General features: G+C 39.6%; 1 protein-coding gene across 4 annotated transcripts in view; it reads right to left on the reverse strand.

Moving 5' to 3' along the window:
• The window catches only part of SGCD (sarcoglycan delta), a 236370-nt gene that overhangs the window by 24087 nt on the left and 191601 nt on the right, over positions 1-20682 (reverse strand). For all 4 annotated transcript variants that reach the window (XM_026047658.1, XM_026047661.1, XM_026047659.1 and 1 more), the window contains exons 6-7: positions 20325-20444; positions 7134-7206 (exon numbers count right to left, since the gene is read on the reverse strand). In XM_026047658.1, coding sequence (XP_025903443.1) covers positions 7134-7206; positions 20325-20444 — 193 coding nt within the window. The remainder of the gene's footprint in view (positions 1-7133; positions 7207-20324; positions 20445-20682) is intronic.

The raw sequence follows: 20682 nt of genomic DNA on the forward strand, positions 1-20682 counted from the left end.
CTGAACAGAGTAGTCCTGCTTAATCATTAGCAAAATGTAAATGAAAGGCAATACTCTCTATAAACATCTGCATTCTGGAGGCTAGAGGCTGTTTTTATCATTTTATGTACAAACTTCCAAAAAACACCACCTCAGGGAACAGACTAAACTAATAGACATATACATCATGTTAGAATGGGTGTCMCCACATCCTTTTAATCAGTGCACAGTCAATATTCTGTATTATATGAATAACTAATTAGTTTCCCAACTTATTTCCACAGATGTCATTGCAAAAATCTATCTAAGGAATGTCATCTGCACTTCAGAGAAGGACAAGCATTGTAATTAAGTATTAAGCCTTTCCACCAGTATGAGTCTGCCATGAAGTGTGAAATGGCTATAACTCACACTTTTAAGGCATTGCATTTATTAACATCCATTTTCTACTCAAGGTTAGTGGCGTGCCACACACAGAGTGCAAAGAAAAAGAAAAAAAGAGTCAAAGAGTCTACATCTTTGTGTTACTCGGATGGATCTATGTGTGGATCTATCTGCCTGCATAGATTGGTCATATGAATAGGTCTTCTCTCAGGGCCCAAAGAATCTATTGCTTGCACACCTCTGTGAGCTGCACTAGATATACGAATACCCTGACTATGGATTAAGTGATATCTSGCTGTTGAAAGCTAATGACTACCATGGGCACAACACACCTAGGCAGGAAACAGATCTCAAGTACAAGATGTTCAATCTGAGGTAACACTTGGGACTAAACAGGCTTTGTTTGCATGGTACAAAACCACTACAGAATAAACGCAGAGAGTGATAAACCAGGTTGCTGCATTTGATTTGAAGCCCAGAAAAGTTAAAAGYGTTCCCTCTGTAGAGGGATGTTGCCATGAACACACATTTGTTGTGGTTATGCTTCTTAATTACATGCAAAAGGAGAGAAGTCTTGTGTATCCTCCCACCAGCCCCCAAAAAAGAGATTTCCACAGCTTCCTATCCCATATGCTACACCACTTGATAGCAATTTACTTATTTAGAAATGTCCCCATTACCTACTGCCTCTCTCCCACTTCCACAGAAGGTCCATGTGGCTCTGATGGGACATGCCTGCTCGCATGTCCATGAACAGGCACCCAAACATTTCTGCTGCACAAGGGACACGTCACATCTGAAGAACGCCATACACCAGACTGACGGCTGCTCAACTGCACGTTTTAGCCTTTTCTCTTCTTATTTCAAACCTTTTTTTTTTTTTTTTTTTTTTTAAATCATCAATATACTGCAGTCAGTACACCTCTTTGCCAAGCTGCTGTTCCTGCCAAGCCTGCTTTCACTGTCCATTAGCTCCCCTTAAAGAGGAGCTGCATGCCTGTGTGCAGATCCCATTAGCAGCCCCGGGAACAGGGCGGTGCCATGATTTATACAGCTAGGATAAATCACCAAAGCTTTATCAGGGCCTCTGCTTTTTCCAGGTGTGGGCAATCCAATGATCTGATCTGCACCAAGGATGCTTAAAAGGGGGAGGGAAAGGAAGCCAAGAGCAAAATACTCTCCTTTTCTGGGTATGACTTGTTAAAGAGGTGAAGGACATTGACAGAAGATTTGCTATGACAATGAGAAGGAGCAGCAATCCCCCTTTGCAACAGGAATATTTTAATACATGGAAAGTCTTAGCAAGAAAGTTCATTATTCAACCAAAGCCTCCTCTCCAACAYATTGTTGGAGGAACTCTGAATATAYTGTCCACAAGAAGCCTATGCAATGACTCTGTTTGATTTGGGGAAACCACCCAGAACTAGTCAGAGCAGTGAGCAGGGAGCTCTGCCTGTCTGGTCTGTGCCCAGGTGGCTTCTTCCTGCGGTGGCTATTGTAGGAAAGATTGAAAGACACCAAAATAGTGAGTGGTCGTGTCATTTAGCCAATGACAAGATCAACTCATCAGCCYATTTAAATTAGCTTGAACTTTAGAAACCAGAAACCTGTTTTCCTGTGTTGATCCGCGTTGATTTTAGTGGACAGAGTCCTAAAAACCTTACCCAAGTGTGTGTCGTATAAAAATAATTATAGAGTGTTACAATGTGAAAAGTAAAAATTATCTCAAGGCAAAAAGCCATTGTTTTTTAAGCTGGGACTCTTCTATGAAGATTTTAGGGATTGAATGGTATAATGCAAAAAAGGAATTGCAGATTTTCTGGCAAATCAATCAGAGAATAGCATCAGCTAGATACAAGGCTGTACAAACCATTTTCCCATTGCTGACACGACAAGAATCCTCACGTGTTTACTGTAAACTAAACTATGTTTCAATATTGTAAAATAACCTTTAATAATGACTTCCTTAMCCCACCAATTACTTCCTCAGTACCTTCTTTTTTCCATTTCCTCTAACTTTTGTTCTGTTAATCTTTATTAATGTAACAGATCTTAGACCAAAACATTATTTGTGTTCCTACTTATTGAAAATGTCTCTGTTGCCTTGTGAAACACAGTTTAAAGAAACCTTAATTTCATAAGAGTTATTATTTTACAAAATGAGAATTGTTATATTAGCTGAATATTGTATTTAAACTGCTTTCAGCTACAATGGGTCTCACTTGGACTATTTGGATAGTTCAGTATGGTACATGGTGAGGTAGAATTGCACTAATAAAATCAAACAGCAAGTGCATTTCATCTGCCATTTGGTTCTTTCAGTGCTCCATAATTAACTTTGGACAAAAATTACCCCTTCAAGCCCAAGAGATTAATTCTCCCTTAACTATATTTGCATGTTACAAGAAAAACAATCATTTCAGTCTCCTGTTGTTGGATGAGCCATCTACCGTATTCTTTTWCCCTACAGTAATTGTGAATGTTTTCCAGCCTGTGCTTGCTCCTCACAGAATGAATTTATCCGATCTCTTTTTTATTTAGCTCTGGGGACAGAGATACCCTAAACCAGACCCATTCAGCTAATTCTTACACAGTCTACTGTGTAATTGTAGAGATCCCCATTTGGAGGGAAACAGCTTTCCAGCTACATGGTGCCTGGCACTGGGGACACTGGGGGATGGATCTTCACTAGCTCTGCATGTAGGAGCAGAGGAAGGAGGCAGCCTGTCTCCCAATGACTCTATGTCTAAGCTGAGCTCTGCAGCACCACTACAGAGTTGGGAAAGGCCCTCAAGTTTTTGAGACCTCACAAAGTCATATCCATGCAGGAAGCAACGGGTCCACTCATATTTCTCATATTGGACCCACTTTCTATATTTTTCCCTCCATAATTATTTTCTTTCTTTCTTTCTCACTCTTACTCAGCTAGTCCAGTCCTTATCCCTGACCTTGATGCATATGTCAATGGCATTGAGAGACTGGGTTTGTGGCAGAGAGACAGCATCTCTCAGCCTCCTTGGCATATACTCGCATTTTGAAAGAAGATAAAAAGAAGAATGCAGGTGATTGATTACTATAGSGATCAAAGGAAGCTTTGCAAGACAGACTCTTGCTAAAATACTTGGGCACTGTTAAAACAAAGGAATACACTGAGAAAAGGGTATGTTGGATCCAACCTTTACATGGGCAGTCACAGTAAGCTACGTTACACCTACAACCAGAATTGCAAAGAGTCAATGAGGATCAGCACATATATTTTAAAAYTCATTCCAAGCAAGTCCCTCAAGATCTGCCTCTAAACTATTCTGGGATATTACTGAATGGCAATGTTACACAATCAAAGAAAATTTGTAGATAATTTTAGTTCGTTTGCCTTTTTACTATTTTTGACCAAACTCCCACCCAATAAAAAATTGTCAAAACTCTCAGGACTCGGAAATTACTTTGAAAGAGTAAGAATTTGAAAATGTTTGCAAAAAGATATTAAATAGTTTTTCAACCACTTCTGCTCATAGGTCATTACTAAGGAATATCCTAGATCCCAAATAGAAAACAAGTCCAACAACAACAACATTTCCACATTCTTCCTGTAACTAAARTTCTTTTCAGCCCAGTTATTTGCCTCATGTGCCTTTGGATGGGAGAGGGTCATTGAAAACGTGTTGAAAAATATCAACGGAAAAGTCCAAAGTGATGTCAAACRTGCACCAAACCAATTCTTGTAGCATTATGGCTTTTTGATGAGCTTAGTGCTTAAGAAGAAAAGCTATACACACTTTTCCATCTATTTTTCCCCCTAAGGAACAAGGAACTTTTTTTCAAAAAGCACATTCAGAAAAGAGGACCACACAGAGCTTGCTGGTGATGAGAGAGGACAGCTACCTTGTCTGTTCCTCCAAAAGCTGCCTATCTTGTAAAGAGGTCAGCTACTAATGAATTAGGCTAYATGAACTGAAAACCGTTCATCAGCTAGAAGGAGACAGAAAATCTGCTGAGAGACCATGTGAGCTGTCACTTGGGATCTATCAGTCTTCAGGAGATGTGGGCATGACTGAAGACATTTGGGTGGGAGAAAAAGCAGCAAAGAAACAGAGGTGGCTGGCACTAGAGTGCATTGCCTATCCTGAAAGGGAAAATCAGCTTGTCTAGTAAGTAGAGGAGGAAGGGAAAGAAGAGGTACAGATGGTCTGACTCCCAGTGGTGACAGAAGCAGTTGGTCTCGTCTCTTTTTGGTAGTGACAGTTGCTGTCACCTCTTTTTGGAAGTCTCCTGAAGAAAAAGTGACAGTCAAATATTGAAAAGAGCAAATGGATAAACCACATAACTAATCTCAACCATTTGTTCTAGGAAGAGTGACGGAGGGTGGAAGTGCTTTGCCACAGCCTGCAATAGCTGACTCTGTATTTTCCCTTTTAGGAGCTTGAATCAAAGGRGAAAAGAAAGGCTTGCATAGTTTATTACACAAAACACCTTTTAAAGTCAAATCGGCTACTGGGCACATTTTTATATTCCTGCTCATATATAACTGTTCAGGACCTACCCACTACCATCTCATTCAGACCCATGTTAAGGAAGCAACTTTTTAAGCACACTAAAATGACACCGTATGTACACACACTGCTATCAATATAGGACGAAGCCAGAAAATGCCTCCCCAGAGTAGGATTATTTCTTCTGTGAACTCCAAACTGCATCAAAAGGGCATCGCTCACTGTCATTTCACTCTCAAGAAGCAGTCAGTGCTCCAACAAACCCGTGTGTGTGTGTGCAGAGCCAGGGATGAACGCTGCCTGCTTTGGGGAGCAGTAGAGCAATGCTGTTCTTGGTAAACTTTGCTTTCTCTACAAAGTGCCACTGGTGTCTTTTTTCCTCTTCAGGATGGTGGAAGACACATTTTATTTTTGTCAAGAGATAATGTTTTCAAAAGCGCATCAAATGTTTCAGGACTTTCTAGACCCTTTTTTTCACAAGGTAAATCCTATTTACTTTCAATGGCTTTCTCTGTAAAATGGAATAAAAATCTTACCAGATTCCTTAATGGTTTTTTTTTTTTTTGAATAGTCCACTATTTTCAAAGGACRTCAGTTATCTAATAGCTCTCTAACAGAACAAGTGAAATAACAGTATGAATTTAAAGCAGATTAAACATTCCAAATAAAAACCTTGTATAGATATTGCCTTTAATTGATCTCAATTTCATTTAGCTTAATTCTCTTWGGAACAGAAATACACTCAATCACATTAAGGCTACTTTAATTCACATTTGTTCCCCTTAATGTGACACTTTACATTTATTTGGATTAACTCCCCACCCATGTTTAAAGAAGACCTAAATAAATTGGGTAAACTTGGACTTAAACCACTATTGAATATAGAACCTTTTTTTTTTTTTTTTTAAATTACTTAGATGCTATTGCATATTTTAATCACAACTTAGATTTTTTTTGGATGAAATTAGCAGCCAAGATGGCCTGTATCAGAGAGTCTTTGTCTCCCAAACCACATCTGCAAATTCACCCAGAAACCTTTTCTTTTGCCTGTTTATGTGGAGAAGTGGAGGGTACATGTGCCTTGCACTTCCCTATTCTTCCTTTTCTGGGGATTTTTCCACCACAGGAGACACTGAAGCTACATAAGATGAAGTGTGGCACGCTGAGCAAAGACTTTTTTTTTTTTTTTTTTTTAAAAGAAAGTCTATTAAGACAGTAAAAAAGACAAGGCAGTATTAATGTCACTGCACACAGGAACAGACCAAACTTCCACAACAAACCAAATCACAACACCTTTGCACTTTTTATCTGATGTTACTCTCTGGAATGCATAATTGAATCAATTAAGAGTGTTTCTGGACAGAAAGTGAGAGRTAGTAATAGACTCATGCAAAGGCAACTAGAACTTTCTTCATCTTACACCATGATCTTGCTGGTCCATAACTATCCTCAGGATCGGAACAGAGAAGACCTCTCCTATCCAGTCCATCCGTTGTAAACCCGTGGCATTCAGGCACAACTTGAGCTGACTTCAGACATTCATCCTCAGCTCTCCCGTCTCCAAGGACGGGGTGTTTGCAACCAAAGATCTAGTAACAAGATGCCCTTTCAGAGACATTTCCCCCTTTCACCTTTTTCAAGCAAGGATAATTTGAGCATTGATGGCAACTGCTACAACCCCAAGGACACAAGATTTCAGAACATTTAGTCAATAACATACCAGGCCATGCTATCAGGCCACTGGCAACTCCTCACTTTTTGAGAGACTACCCATCAAACTAGCTTGTAGGACCACACTTAAAAACATTTCACATATATATAAAATTATCTATATATGTAAACATATAATGTCCAGCTTGAGTGCAAAGCTGATTCTCAAGAGCTATGCTGTTTAGTCCTTGTGATACATTGCTGTCAGGAGCTGCCATTTCTCTGAGTGTCCACAGTGACATCCACGCACAGCTAAACCCTGTGTATGTCAGGAGGGTTTTTATTTCCCACAAGACAGATAATTCTGCCAGAACATTAATCTTTCATCGGCTGTTACTCCCTGTGATTTAGCACAGATCCCAGAACCTCCCTCCATAGCCAGAGAAAGATTTCTCTATTTCTTTTCAAAGACTGAGCCCAAGGTTAAGTAGAGTATGTTACAGAGGAGAAATGATGCTCTCATAACCCATTATTTTCTTCATCTCGGTCACATTACATGCAGAAATGACTCCCAGCACAATTTCAACAAGGTGCCACCAAGTTACCTTTAAATCATATTCCAAAGTTTACCTTAGTTCCTTGAAGGGGTCTGCCCTGACATGGGGAGTTTCTATAGATTTAGGGAACACTGTGCCTTCTGCTCCTGAAATCACAAAACAAAACAGAAGACAAACTGTCAACATTATAAGCTGTTATCAGGGGAGTGATTGTCAAATCATATCTAGGCACAATTTAACCCATCACCTGACCCATTTCTCTCTTGTACACATCACTTCTGTCCCCAAGAAAAGCCAGATCTCATTCACTTGAAATTGGCTGCCTTGATTACAGCTGAGATTTGCCTGTAAACTGCACACACCTCTGGCTGTAAAAGCAGCTGCTTGTTTTCTGTGTGGGAAGTTTTTGCTGACATGATGTCAGGAGCTTGGAAAAAATACTTGGTAAGCATCCACCTAATCCAGCTATATCCCTCCTTCATGAACCCGGACTTAGCCAGATTTGATGTGTGACCCAGACGTCATTTAATTTCTCCTCATTTTGCTGTTCTTTTAGAGGCAGTGGAGAAAACAGCACTACCCTCATTTGCCAAGTATTGTTAGATCTCTAGCTGTAAAATACTACACAAACAAAACTATTAAGCTTTCCTGAGGTCCAGGCCACTGCAATCCTCTTATCTGACCACCTGCACAGCACAGGCTGGGCATTTCCACCCAGCCATCCCTGCACCAGGGCCTGTGTACACTGTGATTGAGCCATGCTCTGTCTTTTCAGAAAGATACGCTCTCCTAGTTTATTTTTTTTTAAGCAAAAGACAGCACATGACATTTTCTGGTAAGCCTTTCCAAAGGTTCTCATTTAAAATGTCTGATTGTTCTAATATAAAAATGTGCATCTAATGGGAATTGGTCTCATTCAGCTGCTAAGTTTTCTTGTATCACATAGTGCAAGACAATAGACATTGCATGAACACGAACCCGCACCTCTGTAGATATTTACAGACTGTGACCAAATCACGTCAACCTTCTCTCTGATTTGCTGAATAATAACAGGCTTCTAAATCATTCACTGTGAGGTAGATTTTCTGGACTTTTTATTGCCTCAGGACCTTCTACTGATCCTATTTGAGATAGCTCTTTATACGTGCTATTATGATTTTTACCTGTGTGCACTCTAGAAGTCACTAGTATAGAAGAGAAAATGTTTTGAGATGATGTACAGCATATGAACACAACATTCCTCTTATATAATTCAGCTATAAGGGAGACTTCAATAAAATTGTGGTTTGCTTGCACTCAAGTAAATGAAACAAGTTGTCCTAATGCATTAAGAAAAATTCAGAATGAAAATAAACACTTTAACAAAAATAGCATAAAAAAACCCTCTTGATTTTCAAACCAGAGAAAAACAAATTTACCTCAAAGATGATAAAAGCAGTGTAAAGTTTGGGAATTGAAATTGATCCTTTAGCTCAATATAGATATTTAGCCCTTATCTTTACTATAAGCCTTCATCGTTACAAGTTGTAAAAAGCAGCTGTAACTCGCCAACCATGAAGGTTATTATTATCTGATCTGTCCTCTCTGAACAGTTTCCAAATGATTTAAGTCTCCGCTTATCCACACAACTGCCCTGGTTATTAGCTTTGCTATGAAACTTAGCAAAAGCAGCAGCCTGCACATATCTGCATAATAAAATAATGATTTCTGAGGTGAGGAAGATGAGAAAAAGCAGCTGTGGAGGTACACGTAAATATTCTTGCTCCTCTTACACTTTTATTGCTTAAAAGGGGACTTTGTTTATGCTGGCATTTGTGATTCATTTTTCAAACTTTTTTAGCTCTATTATGCAAAGCCTAAAATAACAAGCTGTAAGTAACAAGAAATGACTGCAGAATATGGAAAAACTTCTGTGTATTTCTAATGACCTGGAGTTTTAGAAGCTTTTGTTGCTTAATTTAAATGAAGGAAGCAATTTTGGAAACAAAGCCACTGATGATGCCAGTGCAGTGGTTTTGGGAAGGCTGAAAAAAAGAGAAGCCTGATATTCCTTTCATCCATCTCCTTATTTCCTTTCCCTTTACACTACTCTAAAACCCTATTTTACACCACTTGAAATTTTATATACCCAAAATGTTTTCAGACCCACTCATACTTTCCCTGTTATGCTGAAYAGTCAGTCTCAACCTCTGCTGTATGGAAGTGCATCACTATTAAAACAACTGTTTTGAGTAGATTCAACTACATCAGTCAATTTTTTCAAAATTTGACTCTTCTCTTTTACGGGATTCCATGGCCAGAGTTTAGTAACATCAACATTGGACTGTGGCRAAAATTAAGCCACTGGGTTGATGCAAGTGACCTCCTTTAGTATTTTCATTAAGGACCTYGGTACAAAAAGAAGGAAAGTTAAAAGGAAATGTGTTGTTGACAGTGAGTTYGGCTGCTGATCTACACAGAGGCAGACTGGGATGCAAAGAAGGAGTAACTAAGTGACCTTAGAGAGCAGAACAAATAGAAGGTGAAATTTAAAAATACAAAGTGTGCTTAGAAAGGAGTAAGAATTTCTGCTCTGTGTTGTAAACTGCCTGGATTGTGAAAAGAGAAGTCTAACAGGTACATGAAAATACATATACAATAGCTGCTAGCTCATCCTCATTACAGAAATGGATGCAGAGAGGAACCWTTACATGACTGCAGTAACAGAAAGCCTAGCTCACAGAAGCCTGGAAGGACTTGGGTTTTAGTCTAGGAACATGATGGCTAAGAAGGGTATTGGAGGTGGGGACTATTAGTGTTGGTACTAATACTTTGGATAGATAAGTAACATGAAAGAAAAGGAACTTGTGGCTCTAGACTAATGCTGGTAGGAGAACAAGCAGCTAGCATTGGTCCCAGATATATCTAGGAAGGACAGAACGTGAATTATAGCCACTAGAAGACAAAGATGGRAGCTGCTTTCCCATTACAGTAAATGACACAGACAACCTAGCTGACTTTGCAAATTCACAACTATAAGATGTTGGGTTGCTAAAAGCAGAGGACTAGATTTGCTAGACCAGAAAATGCCTTCCAAGCTGGGATTCCCTATATCTTATTTTCACTGTTCTCTAGGAACACTGGCTTTTGCCAGAGAATATTAATGTACAACTCCAACAGCTGAAGGTTTTACGTTTTTGATCCCCAGTCAAAGCTCCTGAGCCCCTCTTCTCTTTACTGAGAATGAAGCAAAAGCAAATGTAAAGTAAATTTACTATTAAATAACATAGCTCCTGTATCCTGAGCCCTGTTATTAAAACATTTACAATGCATAACATAAAACTTCTATTTCAATGCAAAGTACTGAACACATTTTTTCACCTTGTGAGACTCTCTGTTGCTGCTAAAGCTAACTTTCCTATGAGCAGCCAAAGACAGTTAAGAGAAAATAATCATATAATTTATATTTAAACATACTGTACTGTCCACCTCTAGCTAATAAATTATTCTTTCTCACAGTATTATATCAGGGAGCCTTCTATTAAAAGCCATACCTACTGATACCCTCTTCTGACACTGTGTAATTTACTGCCGATAAATGTTCATAAACAGTTTGACTGAAAAATCCATAAAGCCATTTCAGCTTTATTTTAAGTTCCATTTAATGTGCCTCAAAAATGATTTCATCAATGTGTTTCCATTAGCTGAATCTCTGACCAATAACTTAATTCCACACAATCAGTCAGGAACTTAGAGAGCATATGACAGGATCTACCTAAAGTGTTTTGAATCACCATAAAGATTCACTCAATAGCTTATTTTTCCCCTCTACTGCACCAGGTGCAGCAGCCGAATTGTCAAAGACCCCTGTGTGTGTTCACTTCATGCACRAACAAAAAGCAAGAGTCCTGTGGCWAGGGAACATTTCTGTTCTATGTGGGAGGGGAGGGTCTTCTTCTTTTGTTTGAGACTCAAAAGGACTGCATGAGAATAGATTTGTCAATAATATTTTGCATCTTTGCTTCCACTGGCTTTTCTTGAAAGCCTATTGCCACATACAGGAGACAGAYGGGTTGACTTGTTGGAGTTGCCCTACCCTATCTCCTTCTTTCCATTCAGCCCCCACAGCAGGACAGTCATGTGGGTGTTCCACCTCTTCTGAACAGGCTCTGCTCTTGCAGGTGAAGATTTTGTTCTGAAGATCAGCTGGTGTTATCTCAGTGCTAGCTGGACACCAGCAACTCTGTATGGGAAAAAGAAGTTTTTTGTCCCAAGAAGGAAGCCAATCTCAACTGGAACACACATTTACTCAACTGGTGAAAAGTCTAACCAGACGAAACAGCCCTCCACAGCTCTGCTCTCCAAGTTGCTCGTTCCTTTCACTGTGCCATGCAAAAGTGCCTGAGCTGTGTGATGGTGCATCGTTGCTGTGCCTTGTGCATGGCAAAAAAGGGCCATCCTTTCTGCCTCTGTCCAGAACAGGTCTCTAGTTGTTGTGAARAGATCACATACCACTCCCCCTGCACGAACCCTTGCTCTACACTTCCATTGCCATCAKCACGAATGGAGAGAGGTACTCAAAGCCAACACAATGAGAGTTATTTTAGACTAATGATTGATGCTTCTGCTGTCCAGGGAAGATGGCAATCAGCTGAACAGCACTTGGGGCTGAACACAACTACAAGGGAGAGAAATCAGGTCTCTGCTCAGGTGAATGAGCAATGAGCATGAGTAATGCTCCTGGTTAGCTATTGCCCACTTCTTTTCCTTTTTAGACAACAATTTATTTCCTCTCTTCATGTACTTTAATCAACAATTTCAGATTCGTAGAACCCCTTTAATGTATCACTGGTTTATAATAAGATTGGAGACACAGAAACCTTAAACCCGATGACTATGTTGGCTTAAATATATATTCCATTTAGCACACAGTTTTAATATAGTACTGTAAAAAGGAGGAGAGAAAGAGAAGGATTTGCTGTGATTTCTTTCCAGATAAAACTGAGAGACAATGTCTAGTGTTCTGATCTCCAGAAACTTCCTCCATTCGCACTATATTGATCAGGGTTCACTCAGCAGTTTGTTCACGAAAATACTTATCTGAAGAAGTCCTCTTCTCTGTAGGTCTCATCAGGGTAATATATGGCAGTCTCAGAAAGGTGTCTGTGCAAACAGATTCCCAGGAAGTAAATCCAGTATAATACAGCCAGCAATGATTTGTGCTCGCTTCTTTTAATTCTCAGCTTTAAAAGCTTTATTCACCCTTAATTTATGTTTTTAAATGGATGAACATAGTAATTGCTACTGCTCCCCTTGAATCTGAAATCAATAAGAGCTCCATTTCAGGGTCCAACAGCAATAACATGGCTAGGTTAAACTAGTTTACTGAAATAAATCCATGTTTGTTCCTAGGATGGTGCAAAAACGTTTCATTGCTTTGAAGCAATGAAACATATAAAAGCATATACACAATCAGAAAAAATAAATATTCAGTATAAATTATTCAAAGTCTTTTAGCAAAAATCTCTTTCACRTCTGTTCTGATATGACTTACTGACAGCAGAATGAGCTTTTGCTCTCACACCTGGTATCTACAGAACAGATTCTTAAATGCTAGCTTTGTATTATACCCCTTGGGAAACAGGTATTGTCAGTCTGCCCTCACATTTGGGAAAACTCACTGGGCTAGACAACATCACTCCTCTCTCTTTCTCTCTCTCTCTCTTTTCTTTCTCTCTCGCTCTCTCCTTTCTTTTTCTCTCTTTCTCTCTTCTCATCCTACATTACATTAGAGGGCATTATTTGACTCTTTAACAGCCTTTTGCCTGTTCCCTGATCCCTTCTGCAGCCCAGCAAGAAAATCTCTCGAGCATCTAAGCTCCAGGTATGTGCTGGCACACCACCAGTGAAGGTGACAGACTCTGCTATCCATTGCCGTACTCACCTGCCCCTGGCAGGACTTCGACAGCTATGACATGCTATGACAGCAGCTTCTATTGCATCCTTCAGGAAGAGGATCCCTACTGCACAGAGAGGTCCCTGTAAAGTGAACTGGCCTCTCGGTGCCCTTYTTTTTAGGGCTCCTCTGAATACAGGACATGCCTCATCCAGGAGCATGGGGGACAATACAAGTTAATACAAGTGTGCCTGTAGACACATGCTGAACTTCAGCCTAACTTCAATAGCTGAATGTCTGTGAAATGTAAAGGGAATAATAGAAAGAATAGAAAGGCTTATATCCAGACGGAGAAGATGTAAAGATTGCCCCACCTTATGCTGACCTCTAGATATTTCCATCTTGACTAAGTTTGTGGTCCTAGGGCACATTTTCTGCCACTCAACAATACCAATGTCATCACTAAATCCGTAAAGTTATTCTTGGCACTCCTGTGGACAGTGCTAGTGTTGCAGAGAAACAGAGCACTTGAAACAGGAATACACAGTGGAAGTTTATCAAGGACAATATTCTTTTGCCTTCAAAGAGATCATGTTGTGAAGGCTAGAGAAGACAGGAAACAAATACTGTTAAAAAAAAATCTACAATATCTTAAAACTTGATTTCAGTGCTTGGTAAGTGTAAGTATGTTTCAGGGAAATCCTTCTGACATTTAATCAATATTAATCTGATGTTGGTTGATCCTTCTTTTTCCTTAAACAGGATTAAGGCAACGCAATCCGAAGACACATTCCAGCTTACACTAGAAGCTGCTACACTTTACACAAATGCTGTCCTTTCTGTCTGGAATGCACTCTGCAGTAAAAGKGAACACCAGAAAATCTTCTGTGCARCTTCCCTCTCAACACCCACTGTTCTCTCCGGGACAGGTTTACAATCTGGGTGAGTGGATTTTGAAAAAGGAGGGCAGAGTTATTTGAATTTTCCACTAAAAGGAATGAGAAATAGTGTCTAGATCTACCTGTTCAAAAGCAGCAAAGCAATCAGAAGCATTCACTCAAGAATGGTATGCTTGCTCAAGCATCTAACAGAATGGAAGAAAGACTTCATTTGGAAGAAAGTATTCAAGAAAACAAAAACAAAAAAACAAAGCTTTAGGATAAAACCTACCCACCTCAACCAAACCAAACATACAGTTTCTGAATTCTTATTCCATCACTACTGATTACTGATCAAATCACKTTTTCATGCCTGACTTTTAGTCTGATACAGCAATAGCACAATTCATATATGAGAGTGCAAATGAATTTCCTTTTTTTGAGACTTTAATCTTTGACAGGAAATGGATTTTTTTTTCCATTGTTCTTTACTTCAGCTAAACTTAATGCCTCTCAGCACCATGTCTATGCAAAGACTGCAAAGCAACTTGATAAAACTCCAAGGACATGACTAAATGCTACAGAGAACAGAGACCATTTCCAGTCCTAGTGGTGCCAGTGATAAAATCTTCCAGCTACACTTGTCAGAGCCTTTCACTAGTTTACTCATTTTATTTCCCGTCCCTCTTTCATAAGATCCATGAGTATATGACAGCTTGGCAATTGCTCTGGAAYTGCCTTAGTATTATTGCTTAATTCCCTACAGAGGGTGAGAAGTCAAGGTAGCTTGGTTGGTTGCTTGGAAGCAGTTGGTGGCTGCTTCCTAAAGAAGTTCATATATCTTCACCCAAAGGTCAAGTRCTTGTCTAAGCCTTGTGAGCAGCAGGGCTAATGTGATCGTGACACATGGATTTCTCTTTCCAAGAGCTCAGAAGAGAGCTCTGGAGCAACTGCTAGGTCCGAGTGCCTTGGGAGTAGCTTGAGCGAGTAGGTGCTCATTTGCAAGCACATAAACTGGGAATGGTGTCAGGCGCAAAGCTGGAGGCACAACGTTTGCTTCCAGAGGCACAGCAAGGTGCTACGGTCAATGTTCCTGCAGCACCAAGACTCCTCTTAGTCAGATGGGAATTCCTCTTATCTGGTTTTGCACAGGAGAAGCATCATTACAGGAAGATGCTTCCATTTCCTATAAAAGTGAGTCTGGTGGCACCATTTCTCCTTTGAAAAAGCTGCACACAACTGCAGTGAGCRTACGCCACTGCAGAGGAACACACACAGCACCTGCAACATGAAGATTCACGTTTGCCATTCACCCCCAGGAATAAAGTTGCAGCAGCCACAATGATAAGGCCAGAAAGGTCTTTGGCTCACATCTCATTTCAATATTTGGCTACAAAAGCTATTCAGGCCATACCCAGATYAGCAAAGTGCCATTTTGAAACTGTAATGGCTTCTGTAATGGCAAGTGTGTGTGTCCCTTACCCATAAATAACAATAATTACCCATAAATACCCTTTTCAGGAAGGGTACATGCAACAAAGATGGACAGGAATTCCTGGAAGGGTTTTTTTTTTTAATTTCTGAATTGTGCCACCTCCTAAAATGGTCTGTTCTAGTCAAATAGCATTATGTTTTATTTTCATTAGGTACAACTAGTCTTACGCTTATTAAAGTTACTCTGCTGTAAATATTGCAGTCAAAACAAGAAAAAAACGACATGCCAAGAAATCTTACAAAATTACGATGTTAAGGAAATGCGAACACAGTCAGTTAACCAGGCCGGTATTGAAACTTMATTTGCTGACCGAAACTTTCAGGTTTCTTTTATTCCTTCCAAATCAGGCAAACACAAGGCTTACTGAAAATGCTCGTGGATGTGAAGCTTTTGAGAAGCTGGTACAGCTTACACACATGTATTAGCTCTCTTGCCTGCCCAGAGCCGGTGGTGCGGGCACTGCAAATGCTTTTCTCGCCCTTCCAGGGGTAGTGACACCTTGCACTTGTGAACTAAAGCTGCAGCAAATACAGAACATATTAAAAAAGCAACGCTAACAACCAAGAACTACAAGCTTTATAAGCTTTACTATATGTCTCCCCTAAATAAAATGCTAGAAACCTGCCTAGGAATTAACTACTCTTTATTATTTTTTTTTTTTTTTAATAAATTTGCAGTAACATTTCAACAGCTGACTCCRCTTTTGAGGTGCATTCCCAGGCACCTTGCTGAAGAGAAACCAGAACAATAACCACTCCCAAAATAGCTACTGCAGCTTTTGTACTTTTTTGAAAGCCATCCTATCGCTATCTAAATACCACTACATTAGCTAGGGTTTGCAACAGAGAAAATCTTTAGCCAAGTCCTTAGGTCATATCAAAAGAAGAACCAATGCTACATATGCCTAAGTGAGAGCCACATTTTCCAAGGACTCTGTCCAGCATGGGACTGTATCCTCCTATTATAGAAAAGGGGCTTTATGGTCTTTCAGTAAGGTAGATGATAATCTTAATAGTGGCTATAGAGTATGACTGATCTTACAACATCCAGTCCATCCAATCCTAACTCCCACAAAAACCACTCAGAAAACAGGGTGTYCTTGGAAGCTACAAAAATAATCCTTTTTTCTTTCTTTTTTTCTGTTTCTCTCTTTTTTTTTTTTTTAATCTGAGCTCATGGTGACACATCTGGATTCCCACCAGTTAGCTTAAAAAAAAAAATCAGTTCATAAATCCACCATAAATATTAATTGCCASAGTATTCTGGCATGTTTCCCTAAAAGCTAGCTTCAAAATAAAATCTCCATAAAGATGTCAAGGCTCCTGGGAGAACTGACACTGGCACGTCATCACATGTTGTCTTATAGGGCTGTATTAAGCATCTGACCAGAGCTTAATTTCTGTAAAAACTCATGCTAATTTAAATTGCTTTAGATTTAATTAAAAATGCTTTTGTATAGCGATAATAATGTAACTCTGCTAATTGGTATCAAGTGGCATCTAGAGGGCATATTTAAAAACTAATCTGGAGAACAGAGGTAATTAACAGTCAGAATAAAGCTTTATGATTGTCCTTTGTTTACAAATGCTGCAACGTTCAACATGCCTTTAAATAAAATTAGTAACCAATGTATATCAAAATTATTTTTAATGCTCTTTTAACTAAGGAGTATTTCTCACACACCACTTCTCAGATGATCTGGACATGTTTTACTCCTGGAGGGAGGCGGGGAAGGGGCTCTGCTCTATAACGTACAACATGTGAATTCAATTCGTTCATCTCCCACAGAGCAGAACACATGAATTTATGAGCCCGTGGGGGACACCCTGTCAGGCATTAGTTTGCATCTTCTTGGGCTTGGCCAGCGTACAGTGAGCGTACAAAATCAGCATACAAAACGCTGGTTTTGATGCTCTGCCACACGCAACTGCTCTGCCGGTGCTGGGCTAGTTAGTGGGGAAAAAGGTGGCCTTGAAAATCTAATCCCAGCAAAAGCAAACTAAAAGAGCCCCAGTTCAGAGGAAAGGGACACGGTTCAAGGTTTATGGTAACTTAGGAGCCTGGTATAGGGGCAGCATCAGGAGAGAGAGCTGCCCTGCCTCAGAGGCGCAGGGTACCTCAGCAGCCCAGGAGCACTCCGAGATGAAGGCAGTGAAGCCGCTAAGAGGAAGAGGTGCTACAGGTGGTGGTAGGAGGTGCTGTCACCCTTCCTCCCTGCAAGGGCTCAGGAGATGACAGAGCAACCAGAGGCCCTGAGAGATTAGCTCAAAAGTCAGGAGGCATTTGGCAAAAAGGTTGGTTTACATGCACTCTGTGGGCAAACACAAGCTCCTTCTGAGCTCCCTGGACTCATGCAGCTGCTGAGTTTCCAGATGGTTTTGAGCGTGGGCAGAAGGAACCTGTGCTGCGTGTCTGCAAGTCACGCAGACGCCGTCACAGGGGACRGCGGCCAAAGGGCTCAGCAGCTGCACTGGTCCTCGTGCAGCAATTCCCATTATCCTCCAATCTCAGCTCGCAGGCTCGATGGAATTCATTAAACCAAATAAAAACACAGAAGTACTCCAAATTATACAATGCATGAAAAACAGAAAGGAATAACTCTGTCTTTTTGTGTCCTTTGGTGATTAAAAAACATATTCTGATTTCCCAAAATACAAATGAAATGAAATATATTTTCATTCCGTAATCTGCAGAACACATGCAGTGTAATTTTTGAAGTCCTGCTAAATGCAACACACTTGTACCCATCTTTCAGTTTCATAATTCAGTGCACCTCCCCTTTTTTAAAAAAATATCTTCCTAATGCCGGGAAAGCCTTTAGCTGCACAGAGCACAGAAAGCATTTCAAAAAAGGAAGTACATATTTTTTCATGTGAAGGATTCAGCATTACTTTGTAGAACCAACTTTCAAATTTGGCTTTGAAGAGTGTACAGCAATTATCATTAACMAGATTAAAAGCTAGCCATAAGTCCAATATCTATGCTCTAACCCATGCAAGTTTATTTTCATGCCTGCTTGCAGACATACGCTTCCTTCTGTAACAAGTACGTGTTCGGCAATAGCAAGAACAAGTTGAGATTATTTACATGGCACAGATAGGTGTTCRCAGACACGTACCAGCAGCACCTGAGATCCCCCGCACAGGAAAAATGATCAAAAGAATTTGCTTGTGTGCACTGCAGGCTGGACTACCCTCAAGCACAGACAAAAGAAAAAAAAGGAACATATGGTATCACACTTCCCAGCATGGCAAACAGTCATGGCAACTGCTTTTGGAGGTATAATTAGATTTTGGAGAGCAAAGCTTGAAAAAACAAAGCCAAGCATGAACTCTGAAAGCATTTCAGCTCAAGGTCATTGAAATACTTGCCACACAGCATTGTCTGTGATACCATTGTGGCTTTTCTGATAGTTCTGCATAAGACTGAAAAACCCTGAGAATCACTCAGCTGCAAATAAAAGCAAAGGTGCACAACTAGTGGTAAGCAGTATTTCTAGGGCATTTACACAGGGGACTAAAATAAAGCAGAATCTCAAAATAACTAYCAAAAATAATTGCTGGCTTCTCCAAAGCACAATGTAAATAACATGCAATATTTTTGTATGCGATCCAAAAAGGAGTACTCACAACTTGAAAAAAACAGTTTCTGTATTTTGTGAAAGAAGAAATTATCTACAAATTTCTCATTTATGGTCTCTTGGAAAACATCTAAAATCCTTGCTTCCTGAAATCACCTACTCTGTATAAAGTATAGATAATTAAATTGCTCTGAAAAGTGCAGTATGAAGGGAGATTTGTGGCAGAACATAGAATATGGACTCTATTCTGAGGTCTAAGCTCAGAATTTTAAGCTACTTTATATTATATATTATAAAAATAATATTATGTATAATATAAAATATTGTATATATGTGTAATATCACTATATTAATAATATGCTAATATATAATTATATAATGTATTTTTTATATATAATACAGAGAATATATAGAATACACTATATGTTATTATTATTATATATATTCTTCTCAACTCCCTCATTTATCTCTGCTTTTGGGTGTTTACTGGAAAAGCAAGGGGCTATTTGGAATGAACAGGGGCATCCAAATCAAGCTGCTGGAAGACAGGCATCAGTACATCCACGAAGGCCACTGGTACTGTTATGTGATCAAATCTTAATAATATAGAGTTACTCAGTCTAGTCCTACATGAAAACATTCACAAGCTAAGCTTAAAATAAACACAGAGCATGGATTGAATTGGACAGCAAGAGAATTAAAGCTGCTAAGAAGTAACTTCATACAATTAGGAAAGACACTATAATTCCCTTAATGGTCTGTGGCACAGGAAAGCTCCAGGTCCCCCATCTGCCTTCAAAGGAAGATGAGGGAGTGGTGGCAGTGGCCACTTCTGCCATGACACTGAATCACACCTACAGAATAGCTGGACATGGCTCAAGAGATGCAAAGCATGTTCTCACATGTGGCTAGAGAGAGATTAGCTGATATAAAGGCCACCACAAACTGTTCAGAGAATTAAGGTGAGATCCTAATTCATACCGACTTTTCATCGCAGTTCTCCTCCTTGGTGCTTGCTTTAGATTCAAAGTAGAGCTCATGAAAGAGGGGAGATGAAAAATATGAAGCCTAATATTTCCCTAAGATTTCCCTATGAATGCAGCCATGGGAGCACCTTTAGAATGATCTGTCACTGCCCTTCATCCCAGATCCAAGTGATGAAGCAGTTTAGTTTCCAAAGCTATTTTTAATACTCCTTTATGAGCTAGATAAACCATTTCTAGAGYAGTTTTCTCTGCAGGGGAAATAACACATAGTGCAGGATAGTTTCTATCTAAGGGCTACCTTAGAAACTCCCGGCCTTATCTGCTTGGAGAAGAATCAAAGCAATAAAGACAGTGAAAGGTTTTACTGCCAAAAGATTTTTTCCATAACCACAAAGGAAAGTTGGACAAAATTATTCTAAAACTCGACTATTAAAATAGTGATTTAGTTACCTAAAACTCTCAACCTCTCTGCTCCAACTACCACTTCGTTGTCATCTGCAGAAAACAGCAATTTTCCAGAGAGGGTTTTCACCTCAAATTTTTGGCTGTGTGCTTCCACTGCTTGGGGACCTGGAAGGAAGAAGAGATTAGCACAAAGTCTTAGTAAAAAGTATATGAAAATTGCAAAGTAGCTTTGTACATTTAATAAGYCCATCTGCAGAGATTATCCTAATAAGTGCGTAGATAACACCTACATCTGACACATCAAACAGGGAGGTCTGTATACATCAAGGGTGATCTTTGCTTCAGAAAGGAAAGTACTTCCTACCCAAATAACACCTCAACTATTTTTACTTATATTTTGCTA

The sequence above is a fragment of the Nothoprocta perdicaria genome, unplaced genomic scaffold, assembly GCF_003342845.1.
Source record: "Nothoprocta perdicaria isolate Ctin4 unplaced genomic scaffold, notPer1 scaffold_5, whole genome shotgun sequence".
NCBI classification, from domain to species: domain Eukaryota; kingdom Metazoa; phylum Chordata; class Aves; order Tinamiformes; family Tinamidae; genus Nothoprocta; species Nothoprocta perdicaria.